General features: G+C 46.4%; 1 protein-coding gene across 2 annotated transcripts in view; it reads left to right on the top strand.

The window, feature by feature from the left end:
* Positions 1-13,751, top strand: part of LOC147436908 (uncharacterized) — a 123,622-nt gene that overhangs the window by 89,489 nt on the left and 20,382 nt on the right. For both annotated transcript variants that reach the window (XM_086486298.1, XM_086486299.1), the window contains one exon: positions 11,792-11,871. In XM_086486298.1, the coding sequence (XP_086342424.1) occupies positions 11,792-11,871 (80 nt within the window). The remainder of the gene's footprint in view (positions 1-11,791; positions 11,872-13,751) is intronic.

Genomic DNA, 13,751 nt, shown 5'->3' with positions numbered 1-13,751 from the left:
CCTACAATGGCACAGTAATACCTTTGCCCACAATGGCGTGCTGCCATGAGTCCACAAGAGTCATACAATGACCTCCTTGAATGCCTCCAGGCCAAAAGCAGTTGACCAAAATATCTCATAACGGCCACACAGAATCTGACTATATCGTTGAATGTGGCTCTCACAAAGATGGTGCTCTTGAAGCGTAAAAATATCAATCATACCACCCACAAGGCATCTTTGAAGCTCCTGACACAAGCTGCCCCTCTAGCACTGAAACCAGGGCCCACCTAAACTTTGGACATTCCATGAGACAATCCTCATGGGATTAGTGAGAAAAGACGAACGCTGCAACAACAACCAACCTCGCTATCTTTGAGGCTGGCTTGGATGGGGAGTAATCCGCATCCGAGCGACCTCTAGATAGACACGTCTGAAGTGCTTGTCCCACCTAGGCCCAAGCAGAGCGCGCAGTCGGTAGGGCTACATCCTTTGTCCAAGAATCCTCAAGTACAAATACAAAGCAAGGTGGGCTCTGAGTGTTAGCAAAAAAAGTGAACGACAATGTGTCTACGTCTTGCTACATCCAGTGGCGTCACAATGAACTTGGCTAGAAGCCAAAGTGTCTGTATCACCCGCAGGTTCCCTGTGCGGTGTGAGAACTCCATAGCTTGGACCTGTCAAGAACTGTGTGCATGGTTCGCTCCGTGTGATCCCTGCCACACAATGGAAAGGAGAAGCCTACTGTTGTATCCAAAGCCTCGATGCTTCTGGCTGCTAAGAAGAGGGCGTGAACTTGGAAGCAAGCTGCCTCAAGGTCGGGAGAAGGGTCGATGAGGAATCGAGTGAACCTGTAGTCAAAGAAATCCCACAATCGACTAATGTCAAAACTCGTTAGCCCACGGGGGACTAATGCAAAAGTAGAGACCTGTACTAGAAGTGGCGTCCTCAAGTAGGGTTGTCCCTCCCCAGCCATTCGGCTCGTAGCAAAAGCACTACCAAGTGAGCTTCGAGTTGCGGATGAGTGTCCAGTCACTTGTGTCGGAGGTGTGGGATGCGTGGAGTGATGAGGCTGAGGGCCCAGCAGGGGGAAGTGGGGGAGCGAGAGGGACGGGGGTTGGGGGGGAAGGCGGTGGCAGGGCATGGGAGTCGGAAGGCAGTTTGGGGGGGGGGGGGGGGGGGGGGGGGGGGGGGGGGGGGGCGGCGTACTGTAGGAACACTTGTAGCCTTGACATCAACTGAAGCTGTCGTGGGCGGGGTCTCCAAGACTGTCTCGATCATGGAACTACTCTTGGAAAGAAGCAGAAGGTACTCTCTCCTCGGGCCGGGGAAGCAGACAAAAAATGGGTAGATCTGCCTCCTCGACAAGAACATCAGAACCTGGGTTAAAACATGGCGCCACTGTTGGAAATGAGCCGTGACTGCTCGGATGGCCAGCGGGCTCATCGAAATGACCTTGGCAGCCATGTTGGGAGTCTCAAACTCGATCTGGTAGTACCCTCGTTGTATGTTGATGATCTTTCCACCTCTGCTAGGAGATGGGCCTGTAGGCGGTCCCACACCTCTACTGGGTCGATTGCCAATGATCTTGCAGATAACAAAGTGGCATGGAGGCGCTTCGCTGAAACCGGCTGGTAGGGCGGTAGACTTTAGCTTTCACCCGATTCTTTACTTGAACTTTACAACACCGAGGAACTTCATGAAGAAACCTGTGGCTGGAATTAAAACTTCACACAAAGCACGGCTTGGCAGCTACAGTGCTACCAAGCAGACAACGGCACCCTGTAGGCCCCAAAGAATGGCGCCCCTTTCGGTATTTCTTTATTCTTATAAAACTTGGGATAAAAACTTGCAATTCCGACAAGCTGTCCTTGGCGAGAGTCTGCATCACGTTGAATTCTCTGTTTTCTGCCTCGAAAATTCACCAGAACACGTGTATAGCGATCCCCTCGCTTCCCCGAAGCTCCGGGGGGTATAAGGGATCAATTAGGGTCAAAATCCCAAACCTGCAAAAACACACACAGGCTGTATTTTTCTGTTTTGGGCTCCATTTTGCGTGCCAGTCGCATCTGTAGCAAGCCCTCCAGCTCCCGCAGCTGTAGGGCTACTTGCCCTTTGAATCGTACGAGGTTTTCTTGCGTGAAATCTCTTCGATTTTACTTGTACCTCGGGGGGATTAACAACTAGCTAATCGAATACCTCTGCAAGAGGCTCTTGCCTCGGCAATTGCACATGAATACACAAAACCGTACATAGAGATGAAATCCCTCGAGTGGGGCATCACGTTTCTGTATTCAAAGGGGGAGAGAGATGCACGAGAGCGGAATTATCGCGCTACATAAGACAAGGGAGAAGGCAAGCTCACCCACACTCTGTAGTCACTTGATGAAGAAGAAGGCAGCCAAACCAGCCTTTTCTCTCAAAATTGGGCGCCCCCAGCTGATGTGGCTTGCAGAATGGATTTCAGGCCGCCAAGTGTCCACTGTGCCTCTTTTGAATTAATTTCCTAGTACCCACCAACTTATAAGTGTAGCGAGGGGCCTAAATGCCTTTGAATTGAGCCTAGACATCTTTTACTGCTCGGATTCTAGTGCCCATTGGCTCGACCATCTCGTGGCGACCTGCCCTTCCCGTCTGTGGGTGAAAGTCTCGGCCGTCAACCATTTCACATTGGCCACACAATGTCCGACCATTTGTGACTTCAGAAAGAGGGCCCGAGAAATTAAATAAAAATAAAGGGAAAGAAACCATTAACTAAGGTTAGTGGTTGCCATAGCCTCGTGACACACACCTCTGCTGCAAGGCTCGCTTGCTCTGTTGGCCACAGAGCAAGTCGAATGGTGCGCTCTGCAGGATCGTTCGAGGGGCTTCGTGAGCGTCCTTGTGTGGCGGAGCATGAGCCTTCATTCGTGTTGTCGCTGTGGAGGAGGGCGATAGTGCGGAAACGAATGCTAGCAGGTTGAGAGAAACCCACAAGCCGCGCGGGGGGGGTTGGGGGCTACGATGGCGAAGGGGGGCACTTGTAGCGTGATGGGGAAACCGGGCGCACAGGTGGAGCGAGAGCAGCAGTGAGCGTCACCCTCTGACAAATGCAACAATTTACTGCAACAATATTGAACTTGAATGGAAAACAATTAAGTTTAACTTCAGAGTGTGGACAAGAAACATAGTCTGACAATGGCTGGCCACCTGTTGCCAGCCATTAGTTGGCTGGTTGCCGGGCTCTGTCGAAGTGATAGCCTGTTTTTTATTGGTACCTGTCTGCTAGGCATGTTCAGTCTTGGGGGATTGAGCATTCGTTGCAGGTCGAGATCTTCTGCGAAGACAACGCTTCCCAAAGTGGCCCATGTGCCTGCAGATAAAGAACTGGTTCGGGAGTCTCGAATGGTCCACCCTCTGGCATAACCACCCACCACTGACCCTAGGTAGAAGGTGTAACAGACTTGGACACTCCAAGTCAAGAATCAATCACGACAGCACCAAATAACCACTTCAAAACAATTCACAAATCATAATAGATTTGCACTGGCGCGGCGGAGTTCCGCGCCTAGAGATATTGGCCCCAAAGATTGGCGCCCCTTTCGGTATTTCTTTATGTATTAATCAATGTCAAAGTACAAGAGCGGTTAGGGTTTCACTCTCAGACTCTGTGTCCAGATGCTCTGCAGAGTGAGCCCTAAACCGTGTATATAAAGATTACAAGGGATGCCCAAAAGCAGAGCCCCAAAAGCTTGAAAGCAAAAGCAAATTCTCTTTCTCTCTCAATGAGAGCAACAAAAAGCAATGATGCCTTTCTCTCTCTCTATCTTCCAAAGCGTAGCCAAAAGCTGAGATTTGCGTCGCTCAAATTTTTATTATTATTTTTTATTTTTTCCACCTCTGCGATTTTCGGAAATTAGGGTTTTTGGCAGAAATTAGGGTTTGCAGGAATTTTAGGGTTTCTGGCAGAAATTAGGGTTTCTGCTTGTCGGTAGCCACGTCATCAATTTGTGACATACCCCCCTCTTGAAAGCATTGTAATTGACCGCGATTACGCCTGCAAAACCGACAAAAGGAATAAACCGTCAGACGCGGACTGTTAGTACCTAGGTACTAGGAACACACATCTAGCACATGTACCAAATCGACAGTCACATCACACGACATCATAGGACATCACCAGACATCACAAGACATCACATGACATTCAACATTCAACATGGCACATCACCCTTAAAAGGTTTCAAGAGACCCACATGGAATTGTGAATCCTCCAAGTATCTGGCAGTTTCAATCGGAAGGAGACATCATTTATCTTTTCAGTAATGTGGAAAGGTCCGTAGTATCGCATACTAAGCTTTGGAAAAAGCCTCTCCTTTCCCTTTTTCTTTCTTAGGCTTGCCTTCTCAAAACGTAAGAGCACCCAATCATGTCTATTCAATTTCAAGTCGTGACGATGGCGATCCGTTACCTTTTTCTATCGTTCTTGAGACTTCTGCAAAGTCTCGCGAACCTTGGCAAAAGGCGTTCCAAATCTCGCGAATATTCATCCGCTTCAAATATCTAATCTTTCGTGCTCAGGAAGGATGGAATCTTCGTAGCACTTTTCAACAATCTCAAATGGCGTCTTCCCCGTCGAAGAGTGTATCTTGTTATTGTAGGCAAATTCCACCAAAGGTAAGTTCTTTTCCCATCGAGTCTTTTGATTCGAGATACAAGACTTCAATAAATCTAAAACCACTGAATTGGCAATCTCAGATTGCCCGTCAGTCTGCAAGTGGAACGATGACGAGAACTGCAACCGCGTGCTAATGTTCTCCCAGATTGCCTTCCAAAACAAACTCATAAATCTAGGGTCTCTGTTGGAGACATTCGTCTTAGACGTGCCATGTAATCGGAAAATCATCGTGATCATTCTGTGTTCTGGGGAGATCAAAAAATGAAATCCATTGCAATACTTTCCAAAGGGTGGGTGGGTATGGGTAAAGGCTGTAACAATCCCTGTGCCTTATGCCTGTCAAACTTGACCTTCTGGCATACTGCGCACAAACTCTTCCACATCCTTTTCGAGTCTCGGCCAAAAGAAGTATCTCTCTACTCCTTTCATGGTGGTAGCAATGCCGCGGTGACCCGTAAAAAAGTGGACAGTGGCATTCAGTCATAACCTTTTCCCTCAACGGCTGTGTAACGCACAACATGGTTTTTCTCATCAAGTAGCCTTCCCGAAGGGAGTATCCTGCTACTGTCTCCCCATCTCGTATCCGTGTGAAAATATCTGCAAAATTTGTATCTGTGGCATACTGGTCGACCATATCCTCTCCTATGATGTATCGCGGAAAAAAGCCAGAACCAACGGCTTCCGAGACATAGCATCTGCCACCACATTCGTTTGTCCTGCACATGGACAATCTGGAAGTGAAACTGTGACAAGATGTTCGCCCACCGCATCTGCTTTTTCGAAAGCTGCTTCTGTGACAAGTAGCGCAAATTCTGATGGTCTGTGAAGACAGTAAAATCCGCTCCGAGTAGGTAATGCAGCCACTGAGTAAGAGCATGGATAACCGCCAAAGCTCTTTCTCATAAATCTATGTTGTCATCTCCGGCCTAGAGAACAATCGGCTTTCGTAAGCAATGACATGGCCTTCTTGCATTAAGATCGCACCCAGACTACGACCACAAGCATCACAAAATACTTCAAATGACTTCTGCAAGTCCGGCAAAGTCAAATTTGGTCCTGTAGTCAATTTCTCTTTCAATGTCTGAAAGACAGTCACCTCTATGGATCCCCACGAGAAAAGAGACTCCTTTCTGTATCAAGATATGCAAAGGGGAAGCAACCTTTGCAAACTTTCGAATGAACCGTCTGTAGTACGAACACAGTCCCAAGAAGCTTCCAACTTCATGGGCTTTCTTCGAATCGGGCCAATCACGGATAGTGTCTATCTTGGCCGGATCCATTTGCACTCCTGGTGCTGCTGAGACAAAGTGTCCCAAAAAAAAGTATCTCTGAAGCATATGATCTCTGTGTTCTGCTTCATTCTTGGAGAAAACAATGATGTCATCAAAGAAAGTGCCAACAAATAGCTGGTACTCTCGAAAAAATCGTGTCCATCATCCGGTTAAATGTCGCAGGAGCATTGGTTAAGCCAAAAGGCATCATCAAAAACTCAAATAAGTCAAAAGGTAGTCCGGAAGGCTGTCTTGTAGACGTCTCCCGTCGCGATTCGAATCTGATGATATCCACTCTTTAGATCAATCCTGCTGAAGCACGTGGATCCTTGTAACCTGTCGAGTATATCATCGATCCTAGGAATTGGAAATCTGTTCTTGATGGTGATTTTGTTGAGAGCTTTTATAATCGATGCACATTCTCCAAGGTCTGTCTTTCTTCAAATCCAACAACAGTGGAGAGCAATACGGTGAAGTACTATGCTGGACAAGACCCTTTTCCAAGAGGTCTTTCACTGGGTTCATAATCTTTTCATTCTGTACTCGGCTCACACAGTAAGGTGGCCGGTTCGGTGTCGTGCTTCCAGGTATGAGGTCAATGATTTGATCTTCAGGCCCTCTGAAAAGCAATCGGCATGAGTGTGGAGAAAAGAAAATCTTGGTGTTCTTTTGATCAGGTCAAAACATATTCAACCTTTATCCATCGTTCAGCTCTCTTCCAAAAGAATGAGTAAGAAACTGAAGTTCATCAAGTACAATCTCTAAGCCCTTCATTTATCAAAGTCGCTTTCTCGGCCCGGTAGTCAACCACGGCATAGTTCTTGTGGTACCAAGGGATCCTGAGTAGAACATCACTCGCGTGCCCTGAACACCCCTGTCATTGCAAACAAAGTTTGCCAATGCTCGGTGTAATGGCAACATCCCATCCGGGTGCTAGTCGAACTACCTCCGGCTGTGGCGTCAGTCTGTCGGGCGTAATTCCAAATCGAGCCGCCAATTCCAAGTGAAAAGAAGTTGGCCTTGGCTCCTTCAAAAGAGCTTCCTGATCCGTCACTTTGTCCCAAAAGCGGCAAAGTTTGTACTTTCATTCATTAGATTCGGTGCAAGTCCCACGCCATGTGGTACCATTTCTGCTTTTCTATTTGCCTTTTCTGCCACGTTCCTCAACTGCTCTCGAACTCTCAGGCCTGTCGTCGTCTTTATCATTCTGTTCTTTCTGTGCCTCTTTAGGGCACTTCGCGGAGATATGTCCATGTTCCCCGCATCCAAAGCACTTCCCCTCTCTGATGAAGCGAGCTCTCTCCTCAAGAGTAAGCTTGGGTCGTGCATCCTTTTTCTCTCGATTGCCCTTTTTCTTTCTACCCTCATTCCCAGAAGTCTGTTCGGCTCGTTGTGTCATGGCCTCATCTGTGGGTAGGTCAGACTGCCAGAGTGAATGACAAAGCCCCGCTTCGTGTGACTCATCGACTCCTGAATAGAAGCTGACTTCTGTTCCAAGCAGTGATCTCGAATCTCTGTAGGTAAACCGCTCAATCTGTTTTCTGAACGTGATCTTCTTGAATGAAGAGGCGGGTAGAAAAGAGCTCTAGAATCTTTCACAGTAAGCATTGATTGTATCTTTCTTGGTCATCCGAAGATGGTTCCAAGCAGCTCGTATATCTCGTTCATATTCTTGCGTCAACCAAGAAGAAATAAAAAGCTTCTTAAATTTCAGCCATTTAACTGGCGCAGTCTTGTTTAAAAGAAGCGTGGACCACCAAGTACGAGCATTCCCCTTAAAGTAAGAGGCAGCTCTCCGAATCTTGGAGTGCTGTGAATAGCGTCCTCCCGCGAAAGCGATGTCAAACTGCTATATAAAAGATAGCCTTCGAAGCATCTGAGTATCCTGAAAAAGTATCAAACTTGATGGAGTGGCCACCTTCCTTAAACTCTCAGACTTTCTTGCTTTTATCTTCGAGAAAGTCATACTGGTTGGCTTTGTAAAAATTCTCCTTGTTCGCATAAAAGTTTTCGTCATCCGGATCTGAGCTGTTTGTAGACAAGTCCTCAATAGAACTGTCAGTCTCTAAGCGCCATTTATCCTTCTTTGCCTTTTCTTGCCCTTTCTGAAGCTTTGTTTGTTGCTTCGCTTTTTACCTTTTTTGTCTTCTTCGCTCGAATCTGAAGAGCTAGAGGAACTGTCAGAAGAAGAAGAACTGGGTACTCCTTCAAATCGAACACGCTTCTTCTGTTTCTTTGCCTTTGCAATAGTCGATTGACGACCCAAATATCTCGGGAAGTCAATGCCTTCCTTCTGCTTTTTGCCGTGCTTTTTGGCTTTCTTTTGTGCGTCAAAAAGCTGAGCAATCCGTGCATCAACCACCTCTTTTAGTTCCTTCTCTGTATATTGTTTGTGATAAGAAGGTTTCTTGAGAGCGGGTTTGAGGGGTGGTGTAGTGGTTTTCTGCCACTGCGCATGCACTTCCCGAAAAGAAGTCTCGCTCATATATTTTGCCAATTTCGGATCCTTCGCAAAACTGAGCATCATCTTTGTTGCATCGCCGATCAATTGACGACGCTTCATCTCTCTTTGTTGCGCCTAAGTAGGCTGAGGCGGGCCATACTCTTTGTCTGAATCTTCGTTGTGATCCCTGCCCGCATCTCGAGATGCAGAGGGAGTCGACTGATCCTTGCGTGAAGCCATAGGTGTCGCGGAAAAAAAATTGGGGATCGGATTTCCCGTAGAAGAGAAATCGGCCGTGCTCTGATACCACTGTAACAGACTTGGACACTCCAAGTCAAGAATCAATCACGACAGCACCAAATAACCACTTCAAAACAATTCACAGATCACAATAGATTTGCATTGGCCCGGCGGAGTTCCGTGCCTAGAGATATTGGCCCCAAAGACTGGCGCCCCTTTCAGTATTTCTTTGTGTATTAATCAATGTCAAAGTACAAGAGCGGTTAGGGTTTCACTCTCAAACTCTGCGTCCAGATGCTCTGCAGAGTGAGCCCTAAACCGTGTATATAAAGATTACAAGGGATGCCCAAAAGCAAAGCCCCAAAAGCTTGAAAGCAAAAGCAGATTCTCTCTCTCTCACAATGAGAGCAACAAAAAGCAATTATGCCTTTCTCTCTCTTTATCTTCCAAAGCGTAGCCAAAAGCTGAGATTTGTGCGGCTCAAAAAAAAAATAAATTTTTTTTTCCACCTCGGCGATTTCCGGAAATTAGGGTTTGCAGGAATTTTAGGGTTTCTGGCAGAAATTAGGGTTTCTGCTGTTGGTAGCCACGTCATCACTTTTTGACAGAAGGACCACCTTCGGGAGGGTATGAGTGTCTCGAACCAGAACGCGCACTGTAGGAACACTTGTAGCCTTGACAACAACTGAAACTGCCGTGGGCGGGTCTCCAAGAGTATCCTGATCATGGAACCAATCTTGGAAAGAAGCAGTGGGTACTCTCCCCTTGGGCCGGGGAAGCAGACTAAAATGGACAGATCTGCCTCCTCAACTAGAACATCAGAATCTGGGTTGAAACCATGGCACCACTGTTGGAAATGAGCCGTGACCGGTGTCATCGAAATGACCTTGGCAGCCATGTTGGTAGTCTCAAACTCGATCTGGTAGTACCCCCGCTGTATGTTGATGATCTATTCCACCTCTGCTAGGAGACGGGCTTGTAGGCGGTCGCACACCTCTGCTGGGTTGACTGCCAATGATCTTGCAGATAACAGAGGTGGCATGGAGGTGCCTCACTGAAGCGGCCGGTAGGGCGGTAGACTTTAGCTTTCACCCGATTCTTTACTTGAACTTTACAGCACCGAGGAACTTCACAATTAAACTTGCGCTGGAATTAAAACTTCACACAAAGCACGGCGTGGCAGCTAGAGTGCTACCAAGCAGACAGCGACACCCTGTAGGCCCCAAAGACTAGCGCCCCTTTCGGCTTTTCTTTTTTCTTATAAAACTTGGGATAAAAACTGCGAGTTCCTACAAGCTGTCCCGCTTTTTCCGGGCTGAAAATGGCCTACTCTAACCCGATTTTGACATCGTAACTGCAGTAGGAGGCTTCACAGACAAAATCCCCATGCCAAAGGTGACTTTCCCGGCGCATACGGACACTTTCCCAAACCTGGTGAGAATCTGCAGCACGCTGAATTCTCTGTTTTCTGCCTCGAAAATGCACCAAAACACCTGTATAGCCATCCCCTCGCTTCCCCGAAGCTCCTGGGTCCAAAACCCTAAACCTGCAAAATACACAGCAGCCTGTATTTTTCTGTTTTGGGCTCCGTCTCGCGTGCCGGTCAAATCCGTAGCAAGCCCTCCAGCTCCCGCAGTTGTATGGCTACTTGCCCTTTGAATCGGACGAGGTTTGTCGCATGAAATCTCTCCGATTTCACCTGTGCCTACGGGTGATTAGCAACTAGCTAATCGAATACTTGTGCAAGAGGCTCTTGCCTCGGAAATCGTGCATGAACCCACACAACTGTGCATACAGCTGAAAAGCCCTTGAGTGGGGCATCATGTTTCTGAATTCAAAGGGGGAGAGAGATGCACGAGGGCAGAATCATCGCGCTACATAAGACCAGGGAGAAGGCAAGCTTTCCATTAAAGCCGTGAAACCTGCACCCACTACTCACCAGCCTTTTCTCTCAAAATTGGGCACCCCCAGCTGATGTGTCTTGCAGAATGGCTCTCAGACCGTCAAGTGTCCACTTTGCCTCTTTTGAGTTAACTTCCTAGTACCCACCAACTTATAAGTGTGGCGAGGGCAGCAGCGAGCGTCACCCTCTGACAAATGCAACAATTTACTGCAACAATATTGAACTCGAGTGGAAAACAATTAATTTTAAATTCAGAGTGTGGACAAGAAACATAGTGTGATAGAGTTCCACTCTCAAAAGCATTGGCCCGTCAACTACACGCCTCTTGTGGTAATTTTTTATTTCATTGATCAAATGTTGAAGTTAAATTGTCGGAGTGCACACGCTCTCCTTGAGTCTTCTATAGAGTTGCAAGTTTGATGACAAGTGTCAACCTATCTTCTCTTTGTTATCATTGGTCCGAAAAGCCCCAAAATGGACTTAAATAATTACAGTTGTTAACTTTTAGGTCGAAAAGTATAAAATCACCTTCTTTTATAAAATGACGCGCCGAAAGCATGCCCAAGGCTAAATGAGCCACGTCCGCATGATTCGTATGGCTGCCACAACATCACTCTCGTTTGTACAGTCTGCCACATCAGCACTTGTGAATGGGGGCATGATTGGTGCTACGTTGTACTTTAGGTCTTGCAATTTGGGTTGCTCAACAGAGGAAGACACCAATTGGGTTGTTCAACCCCTTTGTTTTCCAGGTTAGTTGGCCCCTTGAGAGAGTTTTTACGATTTATTCTAGCTGGAAGGCTCCTCAAATGTATCCACATGCTTTATGAAATACACTGCCTGATCAGCCATTAAATGGGTTGACTTACTTATGATTTTAGGCTGGCTAGCCATCAACCACTCACCTCAGTTTTATCTGTTCTAAAGCGCTTACATGATCTGTTCTTTTTATGATGTACATTACGAAGATGCATTATTTTGGTCCGGCAGGTGGTTTTGATATCTCCTCTCCCCCCAACTTTGCCACTCATAGGGGAGTTTATTTAGGTTGTTTTCGTTCGGAATTTTTATTCTTGAGGCTTCCATAATTTGGTCTTGTAGATCATTTTGTCCTTCCCCCATCTTCCCACTGTTTGGTGTAATTCATTTAGTTTTGATTCTTGAGGCTTCAATAACTTTGCAAAAGGGTGGTTTCATGTTTTTTTTTTCCGATTGAAATTGAACAAGATACTCTAATAAGAATAGCAGATCTCTAGGGAAGGGTTAGTAAATGGAGACCCTGTTTTGTCCATTATCAGGGTTTCAGATGATTCACAAGATGATGAAGCAAAGTGTTAAAGACTATAAGAGGACACCCATCATCCGCAAGTTGCTAAAGGTATTCACGCTTCATTTATTTTTAGAGTACAAGTAAATGAAACTTTGTCTTCGAATGGATTTTTTTCTTTCATTTATTTAAAGTCGTCTAGCCTATTAATGGAAATGAGTCACTTTTTATCTGCCAAGGATTAGGTCTTGGATTGCAACTACTGATGAGGGTAAAAGCTGCTAGATGCAAGTATTTTTTCATGGCCACGACGCCACCTTCCTCCTATGCGGTCCCTGGATATAAAGTTCAGTTAGGTCTCACCCCCGACTGTATATAGGTCTGTGGGACTCGATCTTTTAGCAAATCACTCCACTACATTTAGTAATCGGGAAAACTTGTGCACTGGAGCATTGCTCAACTGAGGGCTGTTGGTGTCAAGCAATTGGTCTTGGTGACAATGTGGTATATCTCCTCTTGATCTCTTTTGTATAAAAGCACACAACTGCACTTCCAAAGCTTCCACCTTTAGCTCTCTCTCTCTCAGTTCCCAGATAAGCTTGCACAGTGCTGCTGGTAAAACAGGTGGTGAAGAAGAGGAAACATGAGGTGGTGACTTCTTAACAATAGGATCCTTGCGTCCTTTAGCATGTAAAATTGGAGGAGCCTCTATTGGCCTCTCCTCCTTTCTTTGCTTCCCTCCTCCTAGCTTTCTCTACCTCTCAGCTTCTAGCATGTGTAGAGTCTGTGTCTGCCTCCTAATTATCTCTCTGCTGTCTATGCTCTATACACTCCATGTTGTGTGTACATGCAACTGCCACATGTCGTCTCTACCACAAACAAAGTGTCCTGGAAGCTCCATGAAGAAGCCTCCCTTATGAATGAATGGGAGAGAGAACGAGGAGAATTCTTCACTAGAAAGGGGTGAAGAATGAATCAAAGAGTAAGGTTGTATGCACCAATGGGGGTGTGCCACCCTCGCTTAAAACAATACCTAGACTACTAGCTCTCTCTGAGATATGCGGCTGGAATGCTTGGAAGTGACTGACAGCTAGATCCTCACTCAGATTAGCAAGATTCGTTTCTTATCTTTGTTTGTAAATATAACAATATGCAGTGCCAAAGTCGAGGAGATTTTGTGCCAGAATTTAACTAGCTTGGCTTGATGTCTCGAACTGAACCATGGAACACCCTTTCCAACTGGGAGACGATTACAATCCTGGGAATAGGACTGTCAAGAAAGGTAGCCCTGACGTCGTGCGAAAGTTATCTAGTCGGCATCCTGGATCCCACCACTTTGCATACCAAGCAATAAATCTCCAGTGGCAGGTAGCCCTGACGTCGTGCGAAAGTTACCTAGTCGGCATCCTGTATCCCACCACTTTGCATACCAAGCAATAAATTTCCAATGTAGCCACTGAACTATGAATGGAGCTGGGAGTATTTGGTGAAAGTCCAACTTTAATGAAGAAACCGTCAGAATCCATGATGAAGAAAAAGCTCTCCTTCAAAAATAGTAGCGGAACACAGTGTGACCTGGGTATATTAATGTTGGTGACCCAATGGGATTGTCCACTATTAGAGCCGCTTACTAGAGTCTGGAACCCCAAAAGGTTCCCAATGTAAGGTACCACAAGATGAGTTTATTAACATATGTGCGATTGAGAGAGTGAGAAGAAGGGATAATGCTGCAGGCGGCTAAAGTTATGACAGGTGAAGAAGGAAGGCCCTAGTCTAAGGTGTAACCCTCAAGTCTCTGACAAGGCAGTGAATTGACAAAAGTCCCGTGACTGAACTGAGATCAGAAAACAGCTGAACTTGAAAAGAGCATTGAAAATGAGACACAGTGGAGCGGAGTTCTCCACCCAGATGCGTCACTCTGCATTTTGCAACCATGCCATGATCTATAGAGTGCTCTCTAGGCCTTACTTAAAAGGCATCTAGGAGCCTTC

This window comes from Adiantum capillus-veneris, chromosome 17 (genome assembly GCF_014529385.1).
Source record: "Adiantum capillus-veneris isolate H3 chromosome 17, ASM1452938v2, whole genome shotgun sequence".
NCBI classification, from domain to species: domain Eukaryota; kingdom Viridiplantae; phylum Streptophyta; class Polypodiopsida; order Polypodiales; family Pteridaceae; genus Adiantum; species Adiantum capillus-veneris.
This window is presented reverse-complemented; position numbering and strand designations above follow the sequence as displayed.